Below are 22372 nucleotides of genomic sequence, written 5' to 3'. Positions count from 1 at the left end.
ATTTAAACTGCTGGTCAAAGTACAAAAAATTAGCTGTTTGAAAGGATCAGAATACAAGTCAGGCAGCTATAACTCAAGGGATTAAAATTCTATTGAGGAGAAGATAGTAGTAGAGTAAAAGTAATAGTCTTTGTTACTTTTGTATTGTAAGTATAGATTGTAGAGGGTAAGAGGAAAAAGCATCAGATCAGAGCTTTAAGTGATCTCATGGAGTTAAAAAGACAAAAATTTGGAATTCTGAGGAACCAGGGTAGCCAGGATTTGAGGAGCCAAGAAAAGGGAACTTCAGAAAAGTAGGTTTGATATTCTGCCTGTATTTTCTTCTCAAAGAATTTAGGGAATCCTAAACTATGTAGGACACAAGTCCTTGAAGCCAAGAAGAAAACAATAGCTATGAATCTAAAATGCTATGTAGAGCTTTCTGTAGTCACACAGTGCTGTGTTCAGGACACATTAAACACGAGCAGACCCTAGTGAGAGAGATTTAGTTGAATACCCTGAAAGGCCTCAGGTATAAAAGTAAACTGAAAAAAGACTAGTCCTCAAAAAATAAAATAAAACAACAACAACAAAAACCCAAAAAATTTGCTTTGGAGCAGTCCAATTGCTGGCTAAAATGTAGAGATAAGATGAGGGACAGACAGTGTTATAGTTTAAAGTAAAAACTTATGAATGAATGACTTTAAATGTAAATGAATTCACTATTTCAATAAAATGATCAAATTATATAGACAAAGCAATACTCATTATATGATATTTATAGAAGACACATCTAAAATATAAAGAAACTGCATTTCTATGTTCATTGAAGCACTATTCACAATAGCTAAGATATGGAAACAAACTAAGTGTCCATCAACAGATGAACAGATAAAGAAAATGCTACATAGATAGATAGATATGTATACACATGCATATATATATACATACAATGGAATATTACTCATTCATGAGAGAAAAAGAAATCTTGTCATTTGTAACAACGTGGATGAAATTTGAGGGCATTGTGCTAAGTGAAATAAGTTAGATAAAGAAAGACAAATACTTATATGTTGAACCTAAGGTAGTAATTATCAAGAACTGGGGGCCAAAGAGGGGTACAAATGGTACAAACTTCCTTTAACAAGTCCTGGGATCTAATATACAACATGGTAATTATAGATGAAAATACTTTCTTATATATTTGAGAGTTTTAAACTTTTTTATTTATTGACTGATTTTAGAGAGAAATTGGGAGAGAGAGAGAGAGAGAAGAATCTCAATCTGTTCCTGTATGTCCCTAGACTGGAGATTGAACTGGCAACCTTTACACTTCAGGAAAATGCTGTAACCAACCAAGCTATCCAGCCAGGTCTTATATTTAAAAGTTGTTAAGAAACAAAGCCTTAAATGTTCTTTCTAAAAGAAAAAGTAATTATATGATAGAATAAAGGTGTTATGTAATTTTATGGTGGTAACCATTTTATAATTTATAAATGTATCAAATTAATACAAAAATAAAAATAAATAAGATATAAAGACACAGAAATGTTTAAAAAATAAGAGCAGATGAAGACATATACTGTAAAGGAAAAGACTATTGGTGTAGTATTTTAGTATGTGAAAAAAGTTGAGATCAATACATGTTATTGGAAAGATGAACATTTCATAATTAAAAGTAACAATTTATCAAGATAATTACATCATTATAAATGTCAACAAAACTTTTAACTTAGCCTTAAAATATATAAACATAATTATTTAAATAACACAATTAACAAAATCTGAAATAAATATAAACCACTGAAAGATATATATATTTTTAATTATACAGAAACTACAGATCATATTTTGGATATATGTCAAGATCTGAAAATAACATAGAGTATGTTTTTAAAATAAAGCAAAAGCAAAATAAATATAAATGTCAAAAAATATAATTAGAAACTTCCTAGATTATTGAAACATACTATAGATAGGATCAAGGTGGGAGTGAAATAGGTGAAAGCTACACTCACCTCCTTCCAGGACCAAACTGGAATTATAACTAAATTAAGATCAATCACCCTGAATAACCAACTGAAGACTAGCTGAAAAGGAATCTTATAACCCAGAACTCACAGAAGTAGCCACATCAAGACTGGTAGGAAGGGCAGAGATGTGAGAAAGGCTGGGCCCAGTCCTCTGGGAAGTGTCTGAGGCTCACAAAAAATAACTCAACTGTGTGTGTGTGGGGGGGATTCCATCTGAAAAGTGTGGGATCTAAACTCTAAGCTGGGCTACTCAGCCCAGAACACCAGAGCCTGCAAAAGTTGCCCACATATTATTCAGCTATGAAAGCAGGGAGGTTTCTGTGCTAGGGAGAGATGACTAGAGACGCAGGTGCCCTCTTAAAGGGATAATGCATAAAATTTTGCTTTCAGCCACTCACCTTGGGCTTTAGAAGAAGGGAGGTGGAATTATCTAGAGTCACGTGAAGAGTGTCAGGGGTTTGTGGTTCTTGGGAGAGACACAGAGTACAACCACCAGGATCACTGTGCTGAGTTATTCTCTAATACCACAGTTGCCATATTTCTTAAGTGGAGTATTCAATTACTTGTAGCATCTGCTGTGCCCTCAGAACTTCCTCTCACCCTACACTGTAGAGCTTAGGTTCTGTTAAGAAGTCAACAGCCTTGCCTAGGGAGTAGAGGTCTGGGCAGATGTAGGAGTTGTCAGTAACCAAGTTGTTGGGCTTTGGGACAAAGGCCACTCTACCACTTACTCCTGAAGTTGGTGATTATCTCTCATAAAATATATGACAGAACCACCAGCCTGGCTTCTGGGAGATGACTCTCCTTGCTTCAGAGATCCTACCTGTCTGACTTCTAGTGGCTTTATCTTGCTGAAGTTAGAAAACATCTAATTCAGACTAGTTGTGTGGTTCTAGGTTAGGGGCCAGACCCACAAACCTTTACTGAAGCCTGACCAGCACTTCCTTTTTATGGGAAAGCCACTATCCATAACCTCCAAACTCCCCCAAAGGCTCTTTCAGTGACTAAGACTAATAGGCAGCTGGCAGGTGGAGGCAGTCATAGGTAGATCTAGGGGTCATTTGAGACTTTTGCTGACCTGCACCTGAGCCCAATGCTGATAAAAGCCAGAGTTGGTGTGCAGCTTGGTCCTATCCTCATGCACCCAAGATCAGTAAAGGAAGTCACAAACTATGAATCAGTTGCAGTTACAAACAGATTGTCAAGGCCCAGGCACAGACAGCATCTGATATTGACCTGCAACAGAGTTTCTTGCAAGAGACCTAAAATTAATACACCAAGTGGACAGATTCAGACAACATCAGAGAAGGATTCAAGATGCTTCAAATCCAAAGGGACCAAACCCTGTTGAGGTGAACTGTACTTAATGAGGTCAGCACCTGCACAACAGCTCCCAAGCTGTGGTATGGACTGAAGCTCACAATCAGCCTGCCTGAGGGTTGATCCCATGCATAAATCAGACAATAGCAATCAAGACTCAATTACAACTAGAGGGTCCCTGTAATCCACACAAGGGACATTCCTGGAGTACCAAGCTCAAGAGATTAAGGGGCCAACACCACTGGGTTCTAAAGGACACCTACTATATAAGGTCACTCCAAGAAGACTGAAAGTCATAGAAGATATGACTAATACATAGAAACAAACATAAAGAGGCAGCCAAAATGGGGAGAAAAATAAACAGATCCAAATGACAGAAAAGGAGAAATCAACATAATAAAAGAGCTAAATGAAATAAAGATAAGAATTTATTAGATATAGAATTAAAAGTAATTGTTATAAGAATGCTCAATAGCATGAGAAAGACATATAAAATACAAAAAAATAACAGTCAGAAATAAAGAATGCAGTATCTGATGTTAAGAATATACTGGAAGAAATAAACAGTAGGTTGGATGAAGCTAAGGAACAAATCAGCTATTTGTAGGGCAAAATAGAAAAAAAATAACTTCAATCAGAATAGCAAAAAAAATGAACAATTAAAAAGAATAAGAATAGTTTAAGGAAACTTTGGGACAACATGAATCATAACAACATCCATATTATAGGGATAATAGAAGGAGAAAAGAGAGAAAAAAGGATTGAGAACCTATTTGAAAAAATAATGACTAAAAAATTTCTTAACCTGGTGAAGGAAAGTGACATACAAGTCCAGGAAGCACAGAGAACGTCAAACAAGATGGACCCAAAGAGACCAACACCAAGACACGTCATCATTAAAATGGCAAACTTTGAAAACAAAGATAAAATCTTAAAAGCAGCAAGAGAAATGCAGTTAGTTACCTAGAAGTTAGCTCCCATAAGATGGTCAGCTGATATCAAAACAGAAACATTTCAAGCAAGAAGGGATTGGCATGAAAGAGTCAAAGTAATAAAAACAAAACAAAACAAAAGAAAACAAAAAACCAAGGACCTACAAGCAACACTACTTTAACAAGCAAATTGATCATTTAAAAATGAAAGATAAAGAGCATCCCAGAAAAGAATAAACTAAAGGAGTTTGTTACTACCAAACCATTAAAAGAAATGTTATAAGATCTGAAAGAAAAAGAAGAAAAAGAAGAAGAAGAAAAAGAAGAAGAAGAAGAAGAAGAAGAAGAAGAAGAAGAAGAAGAAGAAGAAGAAGAAGAAGAAGAAGAAAAGGAGCAGGAGGAAAGTAGAGGAGGAAGAGGAAGAAAGGGGAGGAGGAGGATGATGAAAAAAGAAGAGAAGGAGGGAAAAGAAGATGTGAAGTGGTGGGGGGAGTAGGAGAAAGAGAGGGAGATGGAGAAGGAGAAAGAAGGAGGAGGAGGAAATAAAGAAAAAAGGAACAGTTAAAAGGATAAAATGGCAATAAATACATACTTATTTTAAGTGTCAATATCTTAAATGCCCCAGTCAAGACATAGGGTAGAAAGGAAGACACACATATATGTTTCTACAAGAGATCCACCTCAGAATAAGAGAAACACACAACTAAAAGTGATGGAAAAAGATATTTTATGCAAATGAAAGTGGAAAATAAAATATGGGGTAGCAATACTCATATATGATGAAATAGACTTTAAAACAAAGGTAATTATAGACAAAGTAGGACAACACTACTGAATAATAAAGGGAGCAATTCAACAACAGGATATAACCCCTGTATATGTTTACGAATCCAAGGTAGGAGAATCTAACATGTAAAGCAAATCTTGGTGGATATAATGAGAGAGACTGGCAGTAATATAGTCCTAGTAGAAGATTTTAACATTATATTGACATCAGTGGATAAATCTTCCAGACAGAAAATCAATAAGAAAACTGTAGCCTTAAATGACATACTAGACCACCTGGATTTAATTGATATCTTCAAAACATTCACCTCATAGCAGCAAAATATAATATACATTCTTTTCAAGTGCATATGGAACACTTTAGACATATAGACAACCTGTCAAAACACAAAATACATCCCAGTAATTTTAAGAAGTTTGAGGGTAATGGCAGCATGAAAGATACTCGTGATCTCTCCACTCGAGATTTTAACAAATTGAAGAACTATAATGCAGTGAAGCAACTCCAGCTGTACTCCTAAGCTTGCCTGAAGGATCTGTGCACCAAATGGACTAAAGGTAGGAAGAACAAAGAAGGTAGGAAGAACGAAGATGAAATGCGCTTGCAGTCAGCTCCAGAAACAAGAGAGGCCCGAATGTCTGGATTTTTGCTTGCATGAGCTCTGGTGAGCAGGGAAGTCTAAACTCATTTTGTTTTTTCTGCCAGGGCCAAGTAGAGGAGGAAAGTTCTGACTGTCTGGGTTTTGGTCTGCCAGGGCTACGGAGAGGGGACAAGCCTGGACTGACTGGGTCACCTTGTTCCAGGTAGAGCAGTGAGATTGAGAGTCAGAGGGGTAGGTTCTAAACCAAAGTGGTGACAGAACGAGGAGTCACAGCCAGTGTTTCCATGGTCTGCCAGAAGCCTAAATTTGGCACAGAGACAGAGAAAACTAAAGTACAGTCCCCCGGCCTCCCAGACCCCTCATGAGTACAAAGTGTGGCAGAGACAGAACCCACAGCTAACCCTTCAGAGCCACTATCTACTCTGAAGAACAGAGGTGCTAAGTGTCTGGTATCTTGGTAAGTTGAGATGTGGGGACAAGCACCTGTAGACCTGAGATCACCATTACTAAAAGTGTAAAGCACTCACAGCACCCCTCACCCAACAATGCAACTACAGACCTGCCTATATCATTGTGGCAGCAACATCTCAGTGGAGGTCAGCTTAGGATTGTCACAGAGATAAAAATTATAATAGAGAATCATCTACTGGAAGAAAACAAAACCACCTTTCAAAACTGCAATCTTTTTTCTTTTCTTCTCTTTTTCTCTTTTGAATTTTATTTTTTAATTTTTATATTTCTTATTTTTTTGTAGGTGATTTTTAAAATTTGCTCCTCATGTTTTATAGATTTTCTTTCTTAGCATTAAAAATATTTATTTTTTCATTGCATTTTTAATTTTTAATTGTATTTTTTGTTAGAGTTCTTAAAAATACCACATTCAAATGCCATCAAGGAAGAACAAAAAATATCATGGGTCCACAAGACAGAGACAGTTCAGAAAGAAAATGAAAAATATATAGAAATAATCTCAATCACATGGAAAACTTGCAGTTAAACAGTAGAGAATTCAAAATTGAAGTTAAAAAATACTCAATGAGCTGCAAGAAACACTGAAAAGCAATTTAATGAACTCAATAAACAATAACAAATAGAACAAAATGAGTACTTCATCAAAAAGACAGACATCAAAAACAGAAATCAAGAACTCAATACATGAATTGAAAACTAACATAGCAAGTTTAGCCAATAGAAAAAATATAACAAAGAGCTGGGTTTTTTTTTAAAGATCAATAAAATCAACAAACCATTGCTAGACTCACTAAGAGAAAAAGAAAGACTCATATAAACAAAACCCAAAATGAAAGAAGAGAAATTAATGCAGACATTATAGATATAAAAAGGGTGATAGTAGAGTATTATGAAAGATTATATGCCACCAAATTCAACAACCTAGAGAAAATCAATAAATTTCTAGAACTATATAGTCTTCCTAGAATGAGTCACAAAAAGTGAAAAACCCAAATAGACCTATAAGCAGAAAAGAAATAGAAACAATGATCAAAAAAACCCCAAAACAAAAGTCCAGGACCAGATGATTACATTAGTAAATTTTACTAAACATTCAAAGATTTGTACCTGTCCTTCTCAAAGCCTTTCAAAAAATAGAAGCAGCAGCAATACTTCCTAACTCATTTTATGAGGCCAACATAGCCCTCATACCAAAACCTGGCAAGGACAACACACACAGATAACAAAAAACAACTACAGACCAATATCTCAATGAACAGATGCAAAAATCCTAAACAAAATACTAGCACATTAAATAGAACAACACATTCAAAAATAATATGTCATGACAATGTGGGATTCATTACAGGAGCACAAGCATGGTTCAACTTATGGAAATGGATCAACATAATACACCACATCAACAAAACATAGAACAAAAATCCTATGATCCTATTAACAGATGCAGAAAAGGCATTTAATAAGATACAACATCTCTTTATGTTTAAGCACTCAATAAAATGGAATAAAAGGAAAGTACCTCAACATACTAAAGGCCATATATGACAAAATATCAGCTAATATCATACTAAATGGTGAAAAAATGAAGGCTTTTCTCTAAAATCAGAAACAAGGCAAGGTTTCCCAATTTTCTCACCCCTTTTTAAAATATAATAATTCTAGAAGTTTTAGCCAGAGCAAGCAGGTAAGAGTAAGAAATAAAATGCATGTATATAGGGAAAGAAGAAACAAAGGTATCACCCTTTGTAGATGACATGATCCTGTATATAGCAAACTCCAAAGATTCCACCAAAAAACTATTAGAAACAATAAACCAATAAGTAAAGTCACAGGATACAAAACCAATATACAAAAGTTATTGCTTTTCCATATGCCAATGATGAAACCTTGGAAAATGAACTAAAAAAACCCAACCTCAATTCATTTTACAATTGCAACAACAACCACAACAAAAAAATACCTGGGAAGAAACTTACTGTATTTCCGCATGTATAAGACCCAAGACAATACACAAATTTAAAGCAATCCCCATCAAAATTCCAATGTCATTTTTTAAAGAAATAAAACAAAAAATTACAAGGTTTTATGGAATCATAAAAATCTCCAAATAGCCAAAGCAATCCTGAGGGAAAAAAATGAAGCTGGAGGTATCATGCTACCTGACTTTAAATTATACTATCGAGCCATGATAATCAAAACTGTATGGTCTAAATGCAGAGTTTAAAGTAATGATTGTTAGGATGCTTAAGGATCTCAAAGCTAAAATAGATGGACTTAATGAGCACCAAATAAAGAAATTGTAAGCATCAGAAAGGAAATTGAAATAATAAAAATGAACCAGACAGAAATGACAAACACAATGTCAGAAATGAAGACTAAATTAGAAGGAATTAACAGCAGGCTGGATGAAGCAGAGGATCGAATCAGTGACTTAGAGGACTAGATAAGCTAAAGAATGGAAGTAGAACAGCAAAAAGAAAACAGGATCAAAAAGTCTGAGGAAACTCTAAGAGAGCTCTGTGACAACATGAAGAGAAACAATATCTGCATAATAGGGGTTCCTGAAGGAGAAGAGAAAAAAAAAAGAGATAGAGAACCTGATTGAAGAAATTATAGCTGAAAATTTTCTTAGATTAATGCAGGAAAAAGTTAGACACGTACAAGAAGAAGAGAGAACCCATTTAAAAAGAACCCAAAGAGACCTACACCAAGACACATCATAATCAAAATACCAAAGCTAAGAGATAAAGAAAGAATACTAAAAGCTGCAAGAGAAAAACAGTCTATCACCTACAAAGGAGCCCCCATAAGGATGACATCTAACTTTTCAACAGAAAATTTAAAAAATAAGGCTGTAAATAAAAAGTTATTAATGGATATAGCAGAGGGAAAAAAAGCCAAACATTAGTTCTCTGGTAAAAATAATAAATACCTATTGCAAGATTAATTACAGAGAATAGGGAAAGAGAGGCAGAGAGAGAGAGAAAAATAGCAAATTATCAATATCAGGAAGGAAAATAGGAACAATATAACAGGTCTTACAGGCATTAAAACCATGAAATTTAGGAATTAAATAATCCTTTGTGTTCAGCTTCTGTTTGATAAATGTCTTGGTCCTCAAGCATCTATTAACAAGGCAACCCTACTCTTACCTGCTTTGCCAGGAGAGTGAGGAAGGCAGTGAGGTCCACACCATTGCCATTGGTCTTCAGGATTGTTTCCTTCTCAGCTAAAGAGCAAAGATGCAAAGATAATACAATGAGATAGTTGGTCTTGTATCATAATTGGTAAGGAGAAAGAGAATTTATCCTATAGCCCATAATGAAGTCTCATCACTTTCAAAATTGGTGATTTCATTAGACTACAACAGCAGTGGGGATCAATGAATTGTTTTTATATATATACTTATACAGAATAAACTGATTAAAACAGAGCTAGGACTAAGAGGACATCTGAGTGTTTTATAGAACAAAAAATGTGCATATTAGACAAATTATAATTAAATTAAGCACAGTTTATTTTCTAGAATGTTTTGCCAGGGGCCTATTTTCTAAACATCATATGTGAAATCAGCAATTTTTAAAAAGATGTTCTCGGGTATTTAGTCACTCCCCTCCCCAGCATGTGTGTATATGTGTATGTGTGTGTTTGCATACATGTGAATGTAATTGTTATAGTGTTATAGAAAAGTAGGCATGGAGATGAAGGGAGTATTTCTCTTTACATGCTTAGTGAAAAAGCTCCAGGAAACATCACATAAAAATTATTTATCAGCATTTCTCAAACCCAAGAACCTTGGTCTTCACACATCATACCTATCCAGGCCTCTACCATATCAGCCTCCCAGTTGAACTGCTGAAAGGCATAATCATCTTCCAATTGCAACTTCCAAGAAGCTATTGCCTGGGCCAGAGAAGGTGTCTTTTCATTCAGAGACTGTATTTTGGCAGAAATCTTTTCCTTGTGCTGACTTTTTGCCTGAAACACCAAGATTAAAAGGAGAAAGAAACCAAAGCTAAAAATGTGAATTCTTTAGTACTATTAAAAGGCTCTCACCTCTCTCTTTGAAAATAAATAACTACTCTCTTCTAGGTCTAGTGAATTTATTCTATTATTCCTTTATGTCCAAGATGGTTACTTCTACCCCAGCATTTGGATAATTTTCTCATGCTTATCTATGTAAGTGTGATCATAGTTGGTGTAAACATCCAGAAGGTATGAAGTCATACCTGTTTAGGGTTCTTCATATAGCACTTATATCAATGAAGCTTTGTAAAACAAGCATTTAAACAAAAGAATGATACTTAAATTACTAATAGGTTTTTAAGTGGTTCTCCTCCTTAGAGGCTTACAAAGAACTTTTTTCACATATTTACAATATTCTATGACCAAAGCAAGTCATTTATAAAATCTTCATAATTGTCTCATTAAGAGTAACCATGTCAACAACTAATTTATAGAAATATGAAAGTTATACTTGTAAGACCTTGAATAAAGAATTTCCAGAAAACAGCAATTAAATAGATAACTATTTGACAAGAACAACAACAATAACAACAAAAAGGCAGGTTAAACAAGATTAAAATTCTATGTATGATTTTAGCACTGTTCATAAATCTATATTTGGGCCAGTCTATTTTGAAAATGAAAGTTTGACCTGGAATTCTTAGACTCTCTCACCTTATCAAGGATGTCTTCTCCTTGAGCACAAATGTTTTGCACTCGGGCATCATGGACAGCAAAGTCATTATCCAAAGCTTCATGCTTCTTTAGCAAGCTCTACATAAATGAATCAGTGGGAATCAAAACATCTGGAAAATCTACCCCCCTCACACATTTTTATCCCAAAATTCTTTACTTGCCAAAAAAAGAACAAATTTACCAGAAAAAGAATCAAAGGAATCATGAGTGACATTGTTTCTACCTTATCATGTGACCTTGCAGTTTTCTGGATTTTGGAATAAGAGTGTTGATCAAGGTGCTACGTAAATATTTCTTCATATTAAACAACTAAAGTGTCCCTCATTAGAGGATTGGAGAAAAAAGATTGTGGTGTATATCTATACAATGGAATATACTCAGCCATAAGAAATGATGACATAGTGACATTTATGATAACTTGGATAGACCTTGAGAACATTATACTGAGTGAAATAAGTAAATAAGTAAAACTAAGAACTGTATGATTTCACACATAGGTGGGATATAAAACTGAGACTCATGGACATAGATACAATTGAAGTGGTTACCAAGGGGAGGGGGTTGTGAGGGAGCGGGTTGGGAGAAAGGAATAAAGTGGGACAAATATATGGTGACAGAAAGTGATTTGACATTGAGTGATGTGTAGACGATATAATCAACAGTTCACATGCTATAGAAATGTTTACCTGAAACCTATGTACTCTTATTGATCAATGTCAACCTGTTCAAGTTAATTTTCTAAATAAAAATTAAAAATTAAAAAATAAATAATAAAAAATATTTCTCCATATTGAAGTTTCTTTTTTTTTTTAATTGGAAGTTAAAATGAATGGGGTGACATTGGTCCATAAGAACATGTAAGTTTCAAGTATACATCTCCAAAGCATGAGAACTATTCATTGCATTGTGTGTTCATCACCCAAAGGCAAATGCAATTTTATGAAACACTGTATCTACCAGAAAAACATTACTTATCTAAACAATCTTATATTAAGAGCTGACCTTAAAGTCTTTATTTTACTCACCAGGAGAAAGATTTTAATTTTAAAGGTAAAAACACTGATTACTTAAAAGAGATTCATATTGAAGAGAAAAAAATTGATCCATTCAACCTATTCCTCACCTGAGTAGCAGCCAATGTGTCTCCAGAATCCCTTTGGGCAACCATTGCTAACTTTTCATTGATCCAAGCTTCCTCTTCCTCAGCATTCTCCATAAATTGCAAGTATTCTAGGGACTGCTCCAACTGAAGTCCCCTATAACAGGGTGGTAAGCCCCAATAAGGATAAGAGAAAACTGGCAAGAGTGGAAGTGGAGCCAAAGGGCACAATCCCATTAGGAAGCCACAGTTACAACTGAGCCACAGAACAATTGAGTATGTGTCTACTAGTCAGCTGTGATGATCTCCTCTGAAAAGGTGGAGACCTTTGACCCAAAGTTCAGTTTTGTGGCATCATTAACTCTCTAAAAATCTTTGTGGGGGAAAGGAAAGCTTGTCCAAACAAAAGTAACAAGACTTTGGTGTTGGAAAATAATAGCAGTGAAGCAGAGTCTTCTGTTCTGAGCATTGCTGTCCTTATACTACATAAGCACTACCAAGTGCTTTTATTGCTTGGGAAGAAATGTCTTCTCATTGCCAACACACATGGAATTATAGACATCCATTATTATATTTGGCTATGGCTGTATAATTCTAAATGGCCATAAGGAAGGAAAAGTGTTTTTTCATTATTAAGTATTGCATACAATGCTAAAACTGGGGCAATATACACACAGAAATGTGACAAATAACATCATATGGAGGGTAACAAATGTAGGGCAACAATGATAAAAGACAGTTGCAAGTAAGTGCAGGAATAAAGGTATATTTAGAACAAAGAGGCAATAATCACTTTTGCGTGGAGTAAATAGGAGGAGTCTTCATGGAAGATCGAACTTGAGGAGGAAATTAGAGGACAGACAGAAATGGTTAGCTGGGGAGAAATGCTGAGCAAGCACTTAAGTATCCTCCCCAACACTAGCTCAATACAGGAAGTGAATTGGGCCTTTGATACCCGACTTACCGAGCCTTGGTCAACTCCTTGAGCTTCTCCCAGTGTTGAACAAATTGAGCCAGCCGTTTCTGGATCTCCTCTTGCCCCACAGCAGCCTTGTCTCCCAGTCCCTCTGCCATATCCAGCACATTCTGAAGAACACACCCTCTCCATGTTGCATTGTCCCATAACCTCTCCCAATTTAGACATAGTTTCCTCGTACAGTATCTAGCCAGATTATTTCTTAACTCTATGTTAGTTAGGGTGGTTTAAAAAATCCAAGGAGAATGAAGAAAGCTATAGTAAAATCTACCATGCTAAACTTACTCAAGTAATTGTACAAATACATTGGCATTTGTACTCCATGATCTACTTTACGGGTTACTCATGGTTATAGGATGACCCTGCTGCCAAACCAGAACCAGAGTTTTTTTCCATATGGCTCGGTTCCAGTACAGCTTTTCCAAATGTCTCACCCTGCATCCTAATTGTCAACAAGTGTGCCCTGGAGTGTTAAAAGTTCTCCTTCCAGGGAATAGCTTGGGTTTCTGAGTGGAATTCTTCTATTCATAGGATAAAAAATATGGAGGAGAAAAGAACACTTAGGGACTCTATGACTAGTCTATGTGACCTTGGCATGCTGCCTTCACATTTTGTAGAATCATTCTATTTTTCTATAACACAAAGGTCAATTATTAGATTATTTCTACTTTTCCAGGTTTTATATTCTAGTATTCCTACCTGGATGGCAGGTTCATGTGCCGTCAGCTCCCCCTCTAGACGTCTGTGCTTCTTTAGTAAGTTCTGAACCCCCTGTAGATCTCTCCCATAGTCCTGAGAGTTCACTCGTACCAACTTCTCTCTGCAAACAAGGAAGAAAACAGTTTGGACATCTGAGGTCATTCTAAAAGAACGGTTTCCTAAGAGTGTGTGTGTGGCTAGGAGTGAGATGGTGGTAACACTCTGGAATCAGTAATCACAAAGAAAATTGATACCAAAGTCTTTCAGCAAAATTTCTGACTTATGCTAATATACTGATCTTCACCATATGTACAGGTGTAACAACCTTCTCTTTAGTTCCTTTGCGTGTCTAATTACGTATCTTCTCTTCTCTGTTCAAGATTGTAGACTAATGTATCCCTTTCAATGAAAGTTAAAATCACACTGTTATCTGTATCTATGTGTTATATATATATAATTTGATTAATCCCTTCACCTTTTTTGATCCCATCCCCTCTGACAGCTGTCCATCTGTTCCCTGTGACCCTGACTCTACTCTGTTTCTGTTGTGTTCATTAGATTTTACATAATAAGTGTGATCATATGATATTTGGCTTTTTCTGCCTGAATTATTTCACTTAGCATGATAATCTTCAGGTCCATCCATGCTTTCTCAAAAGGTAAGATTTCCTTTTTTTCACAGCAGTGTAGTATTCCATTGCGTAAACGCACCACAACTTTTTATCCACTCATCCACTGATGGACACTTGGGCTGTTTTCAGATCTTGGCTATTGTAAACAATGTTGCAACAAACATGGGGTGCATATCTTCTTTTGAATTAGTGTTCTGAGATTCTTAGGATATAAGAAAAAGTGGAATAGCTGGGCTATAAAGCAGATCCATTTTAAATTTTTTGTTGGAAAGAGTGTTTGCATGAGCCTGGGAGACATGATGCAGGGTTGAGGGTGTTATATTGAATGGAACACTTGAAACTATGTTAACATAATAAATTAAAAATAAAAATTAAAAAAGTTAAAATTATATGTATACACATAACTGTAAGGTATTTTTCCCCGCCGAGAAGGAAGGAACGGGGCTCAGAGCCGCAAAGTGTGGAATAAGTAAACGGCTTTATTGAGTACAGAGCGCACATTCCGCCCAGCAAGGTTCCATGGCCCCGAGGAAAGAAAGATGGAGGAGAGATGGAGGTCAGGGAAGTTGCACGAATTAAACCGCGTGGGAGATATTTAAAGGGTCCCTCTAGGGAAGTGGAGCTACTATGACGTGGTAAAATCCCACTGGCTGGCAGACCATCGCTTCTTTCCAAATGGTTCCTGGGAAGCTTCCTTTGGCGGGCTTGATTGTGGGCAGTCCTAGCCAAAGTGGGTGGGTCTAAGTTACCCACATGACCATCCCCCATTTTCCACTGACCTTACATTCTGACCTTTTGTGTTAAATAGAAAAAGGGGCGCCGTTTATTCATCTGGCTACTTCCTGCTGAATAGGGGCATCGTGGGGAGGGGGAGATCAGAAGGCGGTGGCTTTGAGGGGTGTCAGGAGGAACATCTGTGTGGCCGTGAGTTGAGAAACTTCACAGATGCGGTCACACTTGTAAAACCCTGGGTTCTCCGAGTCCAGGCCATGTCCTAGGAGTTCGAGTGAAGCACCCACCTGGCTGGATTGGCCTTCCCATTCAGGCGGCTTGTCCTCCACGTAGAGGCCCTGAGGAAAAACCTGTTGCCCAAAGGGGCAATCACTCTGCCAGTGACCAGGCTGCTTGCAGTCAGGGCAGGGCTCAGTAGGCAGCTGCCAGCAGGGCCCCTGCCGGGACCAGTGGTCCAGCTTGCCACACTTAAAGCAAACTGCTGGTGGCTCTGCTGGTCACAGGGTTGCCACAAGAATTGGGGTTTGGAGCGTTACTTTCTGCTGTATGGGGGCCTGGCGAAACAGCCTTGGCCTATTTCTACTAATTGGGACCGTTAAAAACTTTAAATGCCGTGTTCACAGGTTCCGGATAGGGGTTTGGGGGTTTGGGAATAAGAGGAGGGGGCTCATGCGAAGCCCGGCACCCAGATCTGGCAGGAAACGCTGGACAGGGCAGGAACTTCCTGCAAGAAAATTGGGGTTAGACGTCCTGAAAACCAGTGTTAAGAGCCAATGCCAGGCTGAGAAAGGCCTGACGGAGGAGGGACTAGAGAACACAGTGAAGGGAGGGGCCCCTGGCCAGCAGGAGAGAAGAAAGAGAGATGGTAGTAGATGGCAAATAAGAAACAGGTTTTTGCGAAGGGAGGGGAGAGAGAGTTTGGAGTCCGCGGAGAAGGAAAGATTAGGAATGGAGGTTTTAGGTGAGGTTTCTCTGGCCAGAAAAATGCCTGCACGGTGGAACAGGCAGCACAGAGATTAAGGACAGGTGCACAAATAATGAGAAGCTGTGTATGTAAGAGATCTCCAATCAGTTCCCAGCTTTTTTGGTGATAAATTGGTGAGGGTGTTAACACCGAAAGTCCCTTCAGGAGGCTAATTGAGTGGGTTCTGTGGCCTGGCCACAGTGGAGAAGAAGAACAGTTTCTTCTTCCTTAGGGAGGGAGATTCCTGTGCCCCAACAGCTGCCCTCAGTTCTCGGAGTGGTCAGACCTGAGCATTAGCGTCCTAAAAACTCAAGGTTCAGCCACGGACGAAAGTGGATGTGCTTAGGGACAAGCACACGCACTCGGATGGATGGAAAAGACTTCCCTGACTCGGAGGAAAGAACTGAGAGGAAAGCTGGAGGCAGGGGAATTACCGCACCGTGCACCGAAGTGGGTGTAAGTCGGAGATCCTGGTTCTTTCTTGGAGGGGAGAGGAAAGGAGCGGTCCTGGCGAACTTCTAACTCCTTCCAGGTTTTCGGCACCAAAATGTAAGGTATTTTTCCCCGCCGAGAAGGAAGGAAGAGGCTAAAGCCACAAAGTGTGGAATAGCAGGTGGCTTTATTCAGTACAGAGCGCATATCTCACCTGGCAAGGTTCCCTGGCCCCGAGGAAAGAAAGATGGAGGAGATGGAGGCTAGGGAAGTTGCACAGATTAAACCGCGTGGGAGATATTTAAAGGGTCCCTCTAGGGAAGTGGAGCTACTATGACGTGGTAAAATCCCACTGGCTGGCAGACCATCGCTTCTTTCCAAATGGTTCCTGGGAAGCTTCCTTTGGCGGGCTTGATTGTGGGTGGTCCTAGCCAAAGTGGGCGGGTCTGAGTTACCCACATGACTATCCCCCATTATCCACCGACCTTACAATAACCATAAGCATATACACATGTATGACCTTCATGATTTTTATTATTTTGTCTACTAATAAATTTATGTAGAATGAGTTATAAAGACCTAATATTATAGAATGACAGTTGGATTAGTTCTGAGTGCAAAATATATGAATATCACTATGAAGCACAGTAAAAGACTACATAGACAAAATTATATTATCTTCCTGTTTCTAAAATGTCCTACTTGTTGCCCTGTGTACAATGCTTTTTTTAATAATTCACTAATTACTATTGAGAATCAGCAGGTTTGTTAGTAAGAAACATAATGAAGCAGGTTAAATAAGAAATATAACAAATAATTTGATTTGTTAATATATTCCCAATCATATTTTTCCAAATAATTCAAAATATTTTATTTTTCAATCTAATTAAATTTATTGGGGTGACATTGGTTAATAAAATTATATGTTTCAAGTGTAAAATTATATAATACATGATCTGTATATTGCATTATATGATCATCACCCAAAATCAATCTTCTTCTGTCACCATATATTTGACTCCCTTTACCTTTCTACACTCACTCCCTTTCTCTCTGGTAATCACCATACCATTGTCTGTATCTATGAATTCTTGTTTGTTTTACTTGTTTGTTGCTTTCAGTTTTATATCTTGCATAGGAATTAAATCATATGGCCCTTGACAATTTTATTTTTTACAACAAAGGTAAAATTAGTTGGTAATAAAACCATGGCAGGTAATGTGTAACATTCCTTGTCCAGTGTTTCATTCAGTATCATATAAGATACAGAGGACACAGAAAAAAGAATGACCATGATCATATCAGTTGAGTAAATTGTAAATATACAATTGTCTCATTAAGAATGATCATTACACATTCTATGAACTATAACAAATATGTATGGTTCCTTTTTTTATACTAGGTACTTTTATTTATACTATATGCATATATTTTATATACATACATTTTACAGAATAAGCATCTGAAAATTAGTGATTTGCCCAAGCAACAAGCTGTGACTTCAAGTCACACTTTCTAAATTGAGTTCCAGAGTATTGTCCAACAATCCAAGGAATTCTTGGACTAAATGAAGGAATTCTTAATTTTGTTCCCAGACTGTATGCAAACTGCTCCCCACTCCCTCTATTTTTATCCCCCTCTGTTTGCATATTGTGAAGAAATTTGGAAAAAAACAAAATCAATATTAACTTTAGGTTAAGGCAAACATGATTGAGAAGTAAAACTAACTTCAAGAAAGATTACCTATTTCAGCATCAACTAGAAATATGTTTAGTGGATTATCAATGCAATGTGAGATGGTAATACATACTCTATCCAGGATTCCTCATCATCTAGGTCCTGGAAGAACTGGAACAAGGCATAGGTCTCTTTCAGTTTCTCATGGTGTGCAGTTGCTAAATTCTGGACATTCTGGAAACGCTTGTTTATATTATCCCTTTTCTCCACAATCTGGTCAGCATTGAAAGGCCCACTGGAGAGCAGATCAGTAGCCAATTCATTCAAGTCTCTGAGTGCATCCTAGGAAGCCAAAGTGTGCTTAGAGAATAGTACAGTAGAGGCATTAAGTAGACTCCCAACTCTCACTGCTGGTTCAGGTTCAAAGACTGGGTCACAGAGATTAATTTTGAAGATAATAAATTTGATATTATGTTCTTTTGACCCAGGTTGAATAAGGGCAAGAGCAGGGGGCAATGTGGATAACATGACTACATTACTCAAATTGCACATTTGGCCTTATATGTCTTGTTCTTCCAACTGATGTTTTCCCCTTTATTTGCTTCCTCTTCCCAATTAAAAAGTAAGACCTTGGTGAGCAAGCACTCTGCCCCCAAATGTGACTGCTGTCTATACAGTATTGAATTTGATACATTGATTTATTAAAATATTTAATAAGAACTACTCTTAGGTTGGCCACAGAACACATCCAGCCTCTTCTATGTCTATTTTCAGTCAAACCCTGCTTCCTTGTGATGTCACAGGGAATATTACCACTTAGAAAGTTTTGACATTTTTTTGATGCAGTTGTAAATAGAATTATTTTCTTGGTTTTCCTTTCGATAGTTCATTAGTATGTATAAAAATGTAACTTATTTCTAGATATTTATTTTATTTTTTATTTAGAAAATTAAATTTAATGGGGTGTTATTTTATCTATCTACCTATCAATCAATCAATCAATCAATCATCTATCTAAGTTAGGAAAGGGGAGATAGTGAGACAGACTTCCACATGTGCCCCGACCTGAGATCCACCCTGGCAAACCCGCCTGGGGCTAATGCCTGAATCAACCAAGCTATCCTCAGCAACTGAGGCTGATGCGCTTGGACCAAACCAGCTATCCAATGCTGGAACCAATTGAGCCACTGGTTGTGGAAGAATAAAAGGGAGAGAAGAGGGAGAATAAGAGGGATAAAAGCATATGGCCCTTTCTCTTGTGTGTTCTGACTGGGGACATCCATACACCAGGCTGATGCTCTATCCACTGAGCAAATGGGCCAGGGATTAGATATTTATTTTGTATCTTACTCATTTACTGAATTCATTTATTATTTCTAGTAGTTATTTTGGTGGATTCTTTAGGGTTCCATGTACAGTATCATGTCATCTGAAAATAATGACTGTATTACATCTTCCTTTCCAATTTGTATGCTTTTTAGTTCTTCTTGTCTAACTGTTGTGGCTAGGACTTCCAGTACCATATTGAATAAGAGTGGTAAAAGTGGATATCCCTGTCATATTTTCAATCTTAAGGGAAACACTTTTAGTTTTTCTCATTGAGTATGATGTTGACTGTAGGTTTGTCATATGATATTTGATAAGATGTTAATATTCAAAATTTATAAAAAACTTGTACAACTAAACACAAAACAAACAAACAGTTCAATTAAAAAATGGGCAAAGGACCTGAATAGAGACTTTTCCAAAGGAGACATACAGATTAACAATAGATATGAAAAGATGCTTAACATCATTAATCATCAGAAAATTGCAAATTAAAACCAAAATGAGATATCACATCACACCTGTCAGAATGGCTATCATCAATAAGTCAGCAAACACTAGTGTTGGCAAGGATGTGGAGAAAAGGGAATCCTTGTGCACTATTGGTGGGAGTGCAGATTGGTGCAGCCACTGTGGAAAACAGTGTGGAGTTTTCTCAAAAATTAAAAATGGAACTGCCTTATGACTCAGCAATTCCACTTCTGGGAATATATACAAAGAAACCAAAAACACTAATTCAAAAGAATATATATACATTCACTGCAGTTTATTTATAACAGCTAAGTTTAGAAGAAGCCCAAGTGCCCATTAATAGATGAGTGAATAAAAAAAACTATGGTACATTTACACCAAGAAATTCTACATGGTAATAAAAAAAAGGAAAAGAAAAATCTTTTTTTGTGTGTGTGTGTGTGTGTGTGTGTGTGTGTGTGTGTGTGTGTGTGTGAGTGAGAGAGAGATAGACAGACAGGGACAGACAGAAAGGGAGAGAAATAAGAAGCATCAATTATTTGTTATAGCACCTTAGTTATTCATTGATTGTTTTTCTCATACGTGCCTTGACCAGGCAGCTCCAGCAGAGCAAGAGACACCAGCAATCTTGGACTTCAAGTCAGCAACCTTTGGGCTCAAGCCAGTGACCATAGGTCCATGTCTATGGTCCCATGCTTAAGCTGCTGACCCCGTGCTCAAGCTGGTGAGCCTGTGCTCAAGCCAGATGAGCTCACACTCAAACTGGTGACCTCAGGGTTTTGAACCTGAGTCCTCAGCATCCCAGGCCGATACTCTATCCCCTGTGCCACTGCCTGGTTAGGCAGAAAAATAAAATTTTATCTCTTGTGACAGCATGGACAGATCTGGGGAATATTATGCTAAGTGAAATAAGCCAATCAGAGAAAGACAGTACCATATGATTTTATTTATATGTGGAATCTAATGAATAACATAACCTAACAGACACAATAGAAACAGACTCATAGATATAGAGAACAGACTGACAGCAGTAAGAGGCGAAGGAGATAGGGGGCTAGATGAAAAAGATGAAGAGATTAAGCAAAAAAATAAATAAATAAAACTTATACAAATAGACAACAGCATGGTAATTACCAGAAGGAAAGGAGTGTTAGGGAAGGTAGAAGAGACTAAAGGGGGATAAATGGTGATAGAAGGAGACTTGAGATGGTGAACACACAATACAATATACATATGATATATTGTAGAATCATACATTTGAAACTATATAATTTCATTAACTAATAATGCCACTATAATAAGTTAAATAAAATAAAAGAACACATTTGACCTCTTGTCTCTTCTGTAGGTATTTGTATTACCAAATAAGACTGGTAATGTAAAATTCTTCTATATAAAATTAACCCCTGCCAGCATGTTTATCATTGCTGCCAAGGCAATCTCCACTGCTGGGATTCTTTATTGAATTTACAGAGTGTATATTTTAACTTCATTACATATGTCCTCATTTGATTTTATTCTTTTCTCTCTAATTCTGTAAAATAAACTTTCAGTTTCTTTCAAAGACCAGATCAAATATTCAACTTGGAACGTTAATGTTTATTTGCATGCATCAATTAAAAAAATAAGCAAGATAATTTTTAGGATCTACTTCATGGAGTCTTAGAATCTATTGCTCAATGGCCATTGATTAAAAGTGTTGCAATCTCTCTGTACAGCCTATGGATATTATCTGGTTATAATGATTGCTGGCTGAGAACACTAAGGTATGTTTTACAAAACTGTATTCTCAAATGATTTCCTAAGAGGAAACATTTCCATTCTTGGAATAGAAATCCCAGAGAAGTAGAATTCCAACACTACTTACCTCTCGAGCCAACATCTCTGTTTCTAATAGCTGATGTTTCTTGAGCAGATTTCCAGCGGAAGCCAAGTCCCTGGCCTGATCTTTCATGGCCAGCAGTGTTTCTGCCTAAGAATAGAAGAGTAAGCAATAAAAGTGCCATATTAAGATTATATTTAAAAACAAGATTAGCAACTGTGCCCCCACACTTCTCCTAAGAAGAGTTAAGGAAAGCATTCAGGAATAAATCTGATTATCTGATAAGCATTTATTAAGTTCCCATGCCTTCATCACTGCAAGGTGCAATTACCTCTGAAAGCCAGAACTCAAAGTCCCGGATGCCTGTGTTGAACCTCTGTTGTCGACTAGCCTCATTGAGCTTTTGCCCTTTGTCAGTTGTCCTTTCAAGCAGGTAGTCCCACTGTTTCTTCAGCTTTTCAAGTTGACCCTAAACTCCCCAAATTGAGAGATCATTATAATCTTTAGAATCCTGGATCCTGTAACAACTTGAAAGGATAATACAAGAAGTCTGTGAAAGTAGAGACTAACTAAAATTTTCCAGTACTTGACTATCATATGTTTTAAATCAATATGCTTAATCTGAGAAAACAACAGGAGATATTAGAAGAAAGTTTGAAGAAAGGGTACTGGACTACTTACAGGGACTGATGCCTTGGTGTCAAAGAGTCTTGGCAGT

At 37.0% G+C, this 22372-nt stretch overlaps 1 protein-coding gene across 1 annotated transcript in view; it reads right to left on the bottom strand.

The window, feature by feature from the left end:
• SPTA1 (spectrin alpha, erythrocytic 1) overlaps nucleotides 1–22372 on the bottom strand; it is a 134266-nt gene that overhangs the window by 23423 nt on the left and 88471 nt on the right. Inside the window, exons 34-43 of the mRNA XM_066366089.1 lie at nucleotides 21986–22123; nucleotides 21700–21804; nucleotides 18169–18377; nucleotides 13599–13719; nucleotides 12888–13009; nucleotides 11948–12080; nucleotides 10804–10902; nucleotides 10601–10609; nucleotides 9939–10101; nucleotides 9276–9352 (exon numbers count right to left, since the gene is read on the bottom strand). Coding sequence (XP_066222186.1) covers nucleotides 9276–9352; nucleotides 9939–10101; nucleotides 10601–10609; nucleotides 10804–10902; nucleotides 11948–12080; nucleotides 12888–13009; nucleotides 13599–13719; nucleotides 18169–18377; nucleotides 21700–21804; nucleotides 21986–22123 — 1176 coding nt within the window. The remainder of the gene's footprint in view (nucleotides 1–9275; nucleotides 9353–9938; nucleotides 10102–10600; nucleotides 10610–10803; nucleotides 10903–11947; nucleotides 12081–12887; nucleotides 13010–13598; nucleotides 13720–18168; nucleotides 18378–21699; nucleotides 21805–21985; nucleotides 22124–22372) is intronic.

This window comes from Saccopteryx leptura, chromosome 2, assembly GCF_036850995.1.
Source record: "Saccopteryx leptura isolate mSacLep1 chromosome 2, mSacLep1_pri_phased_curated, whole genome shotgun sequence".
In the NCBI taxonomy this organism is placed as follows: domain Eukaryota; kingdom Metazoa; phylum Chordata; class Mammalia; order Chiroptera; family Emballonuridae; genus Saccopteryx; species Saccopteryx leptura.
The sequence above is the reverse complement of the archived record's forward strand: the minus strand, read 5'-3'. Positions and strand labels throughout refer to the sequence as shown.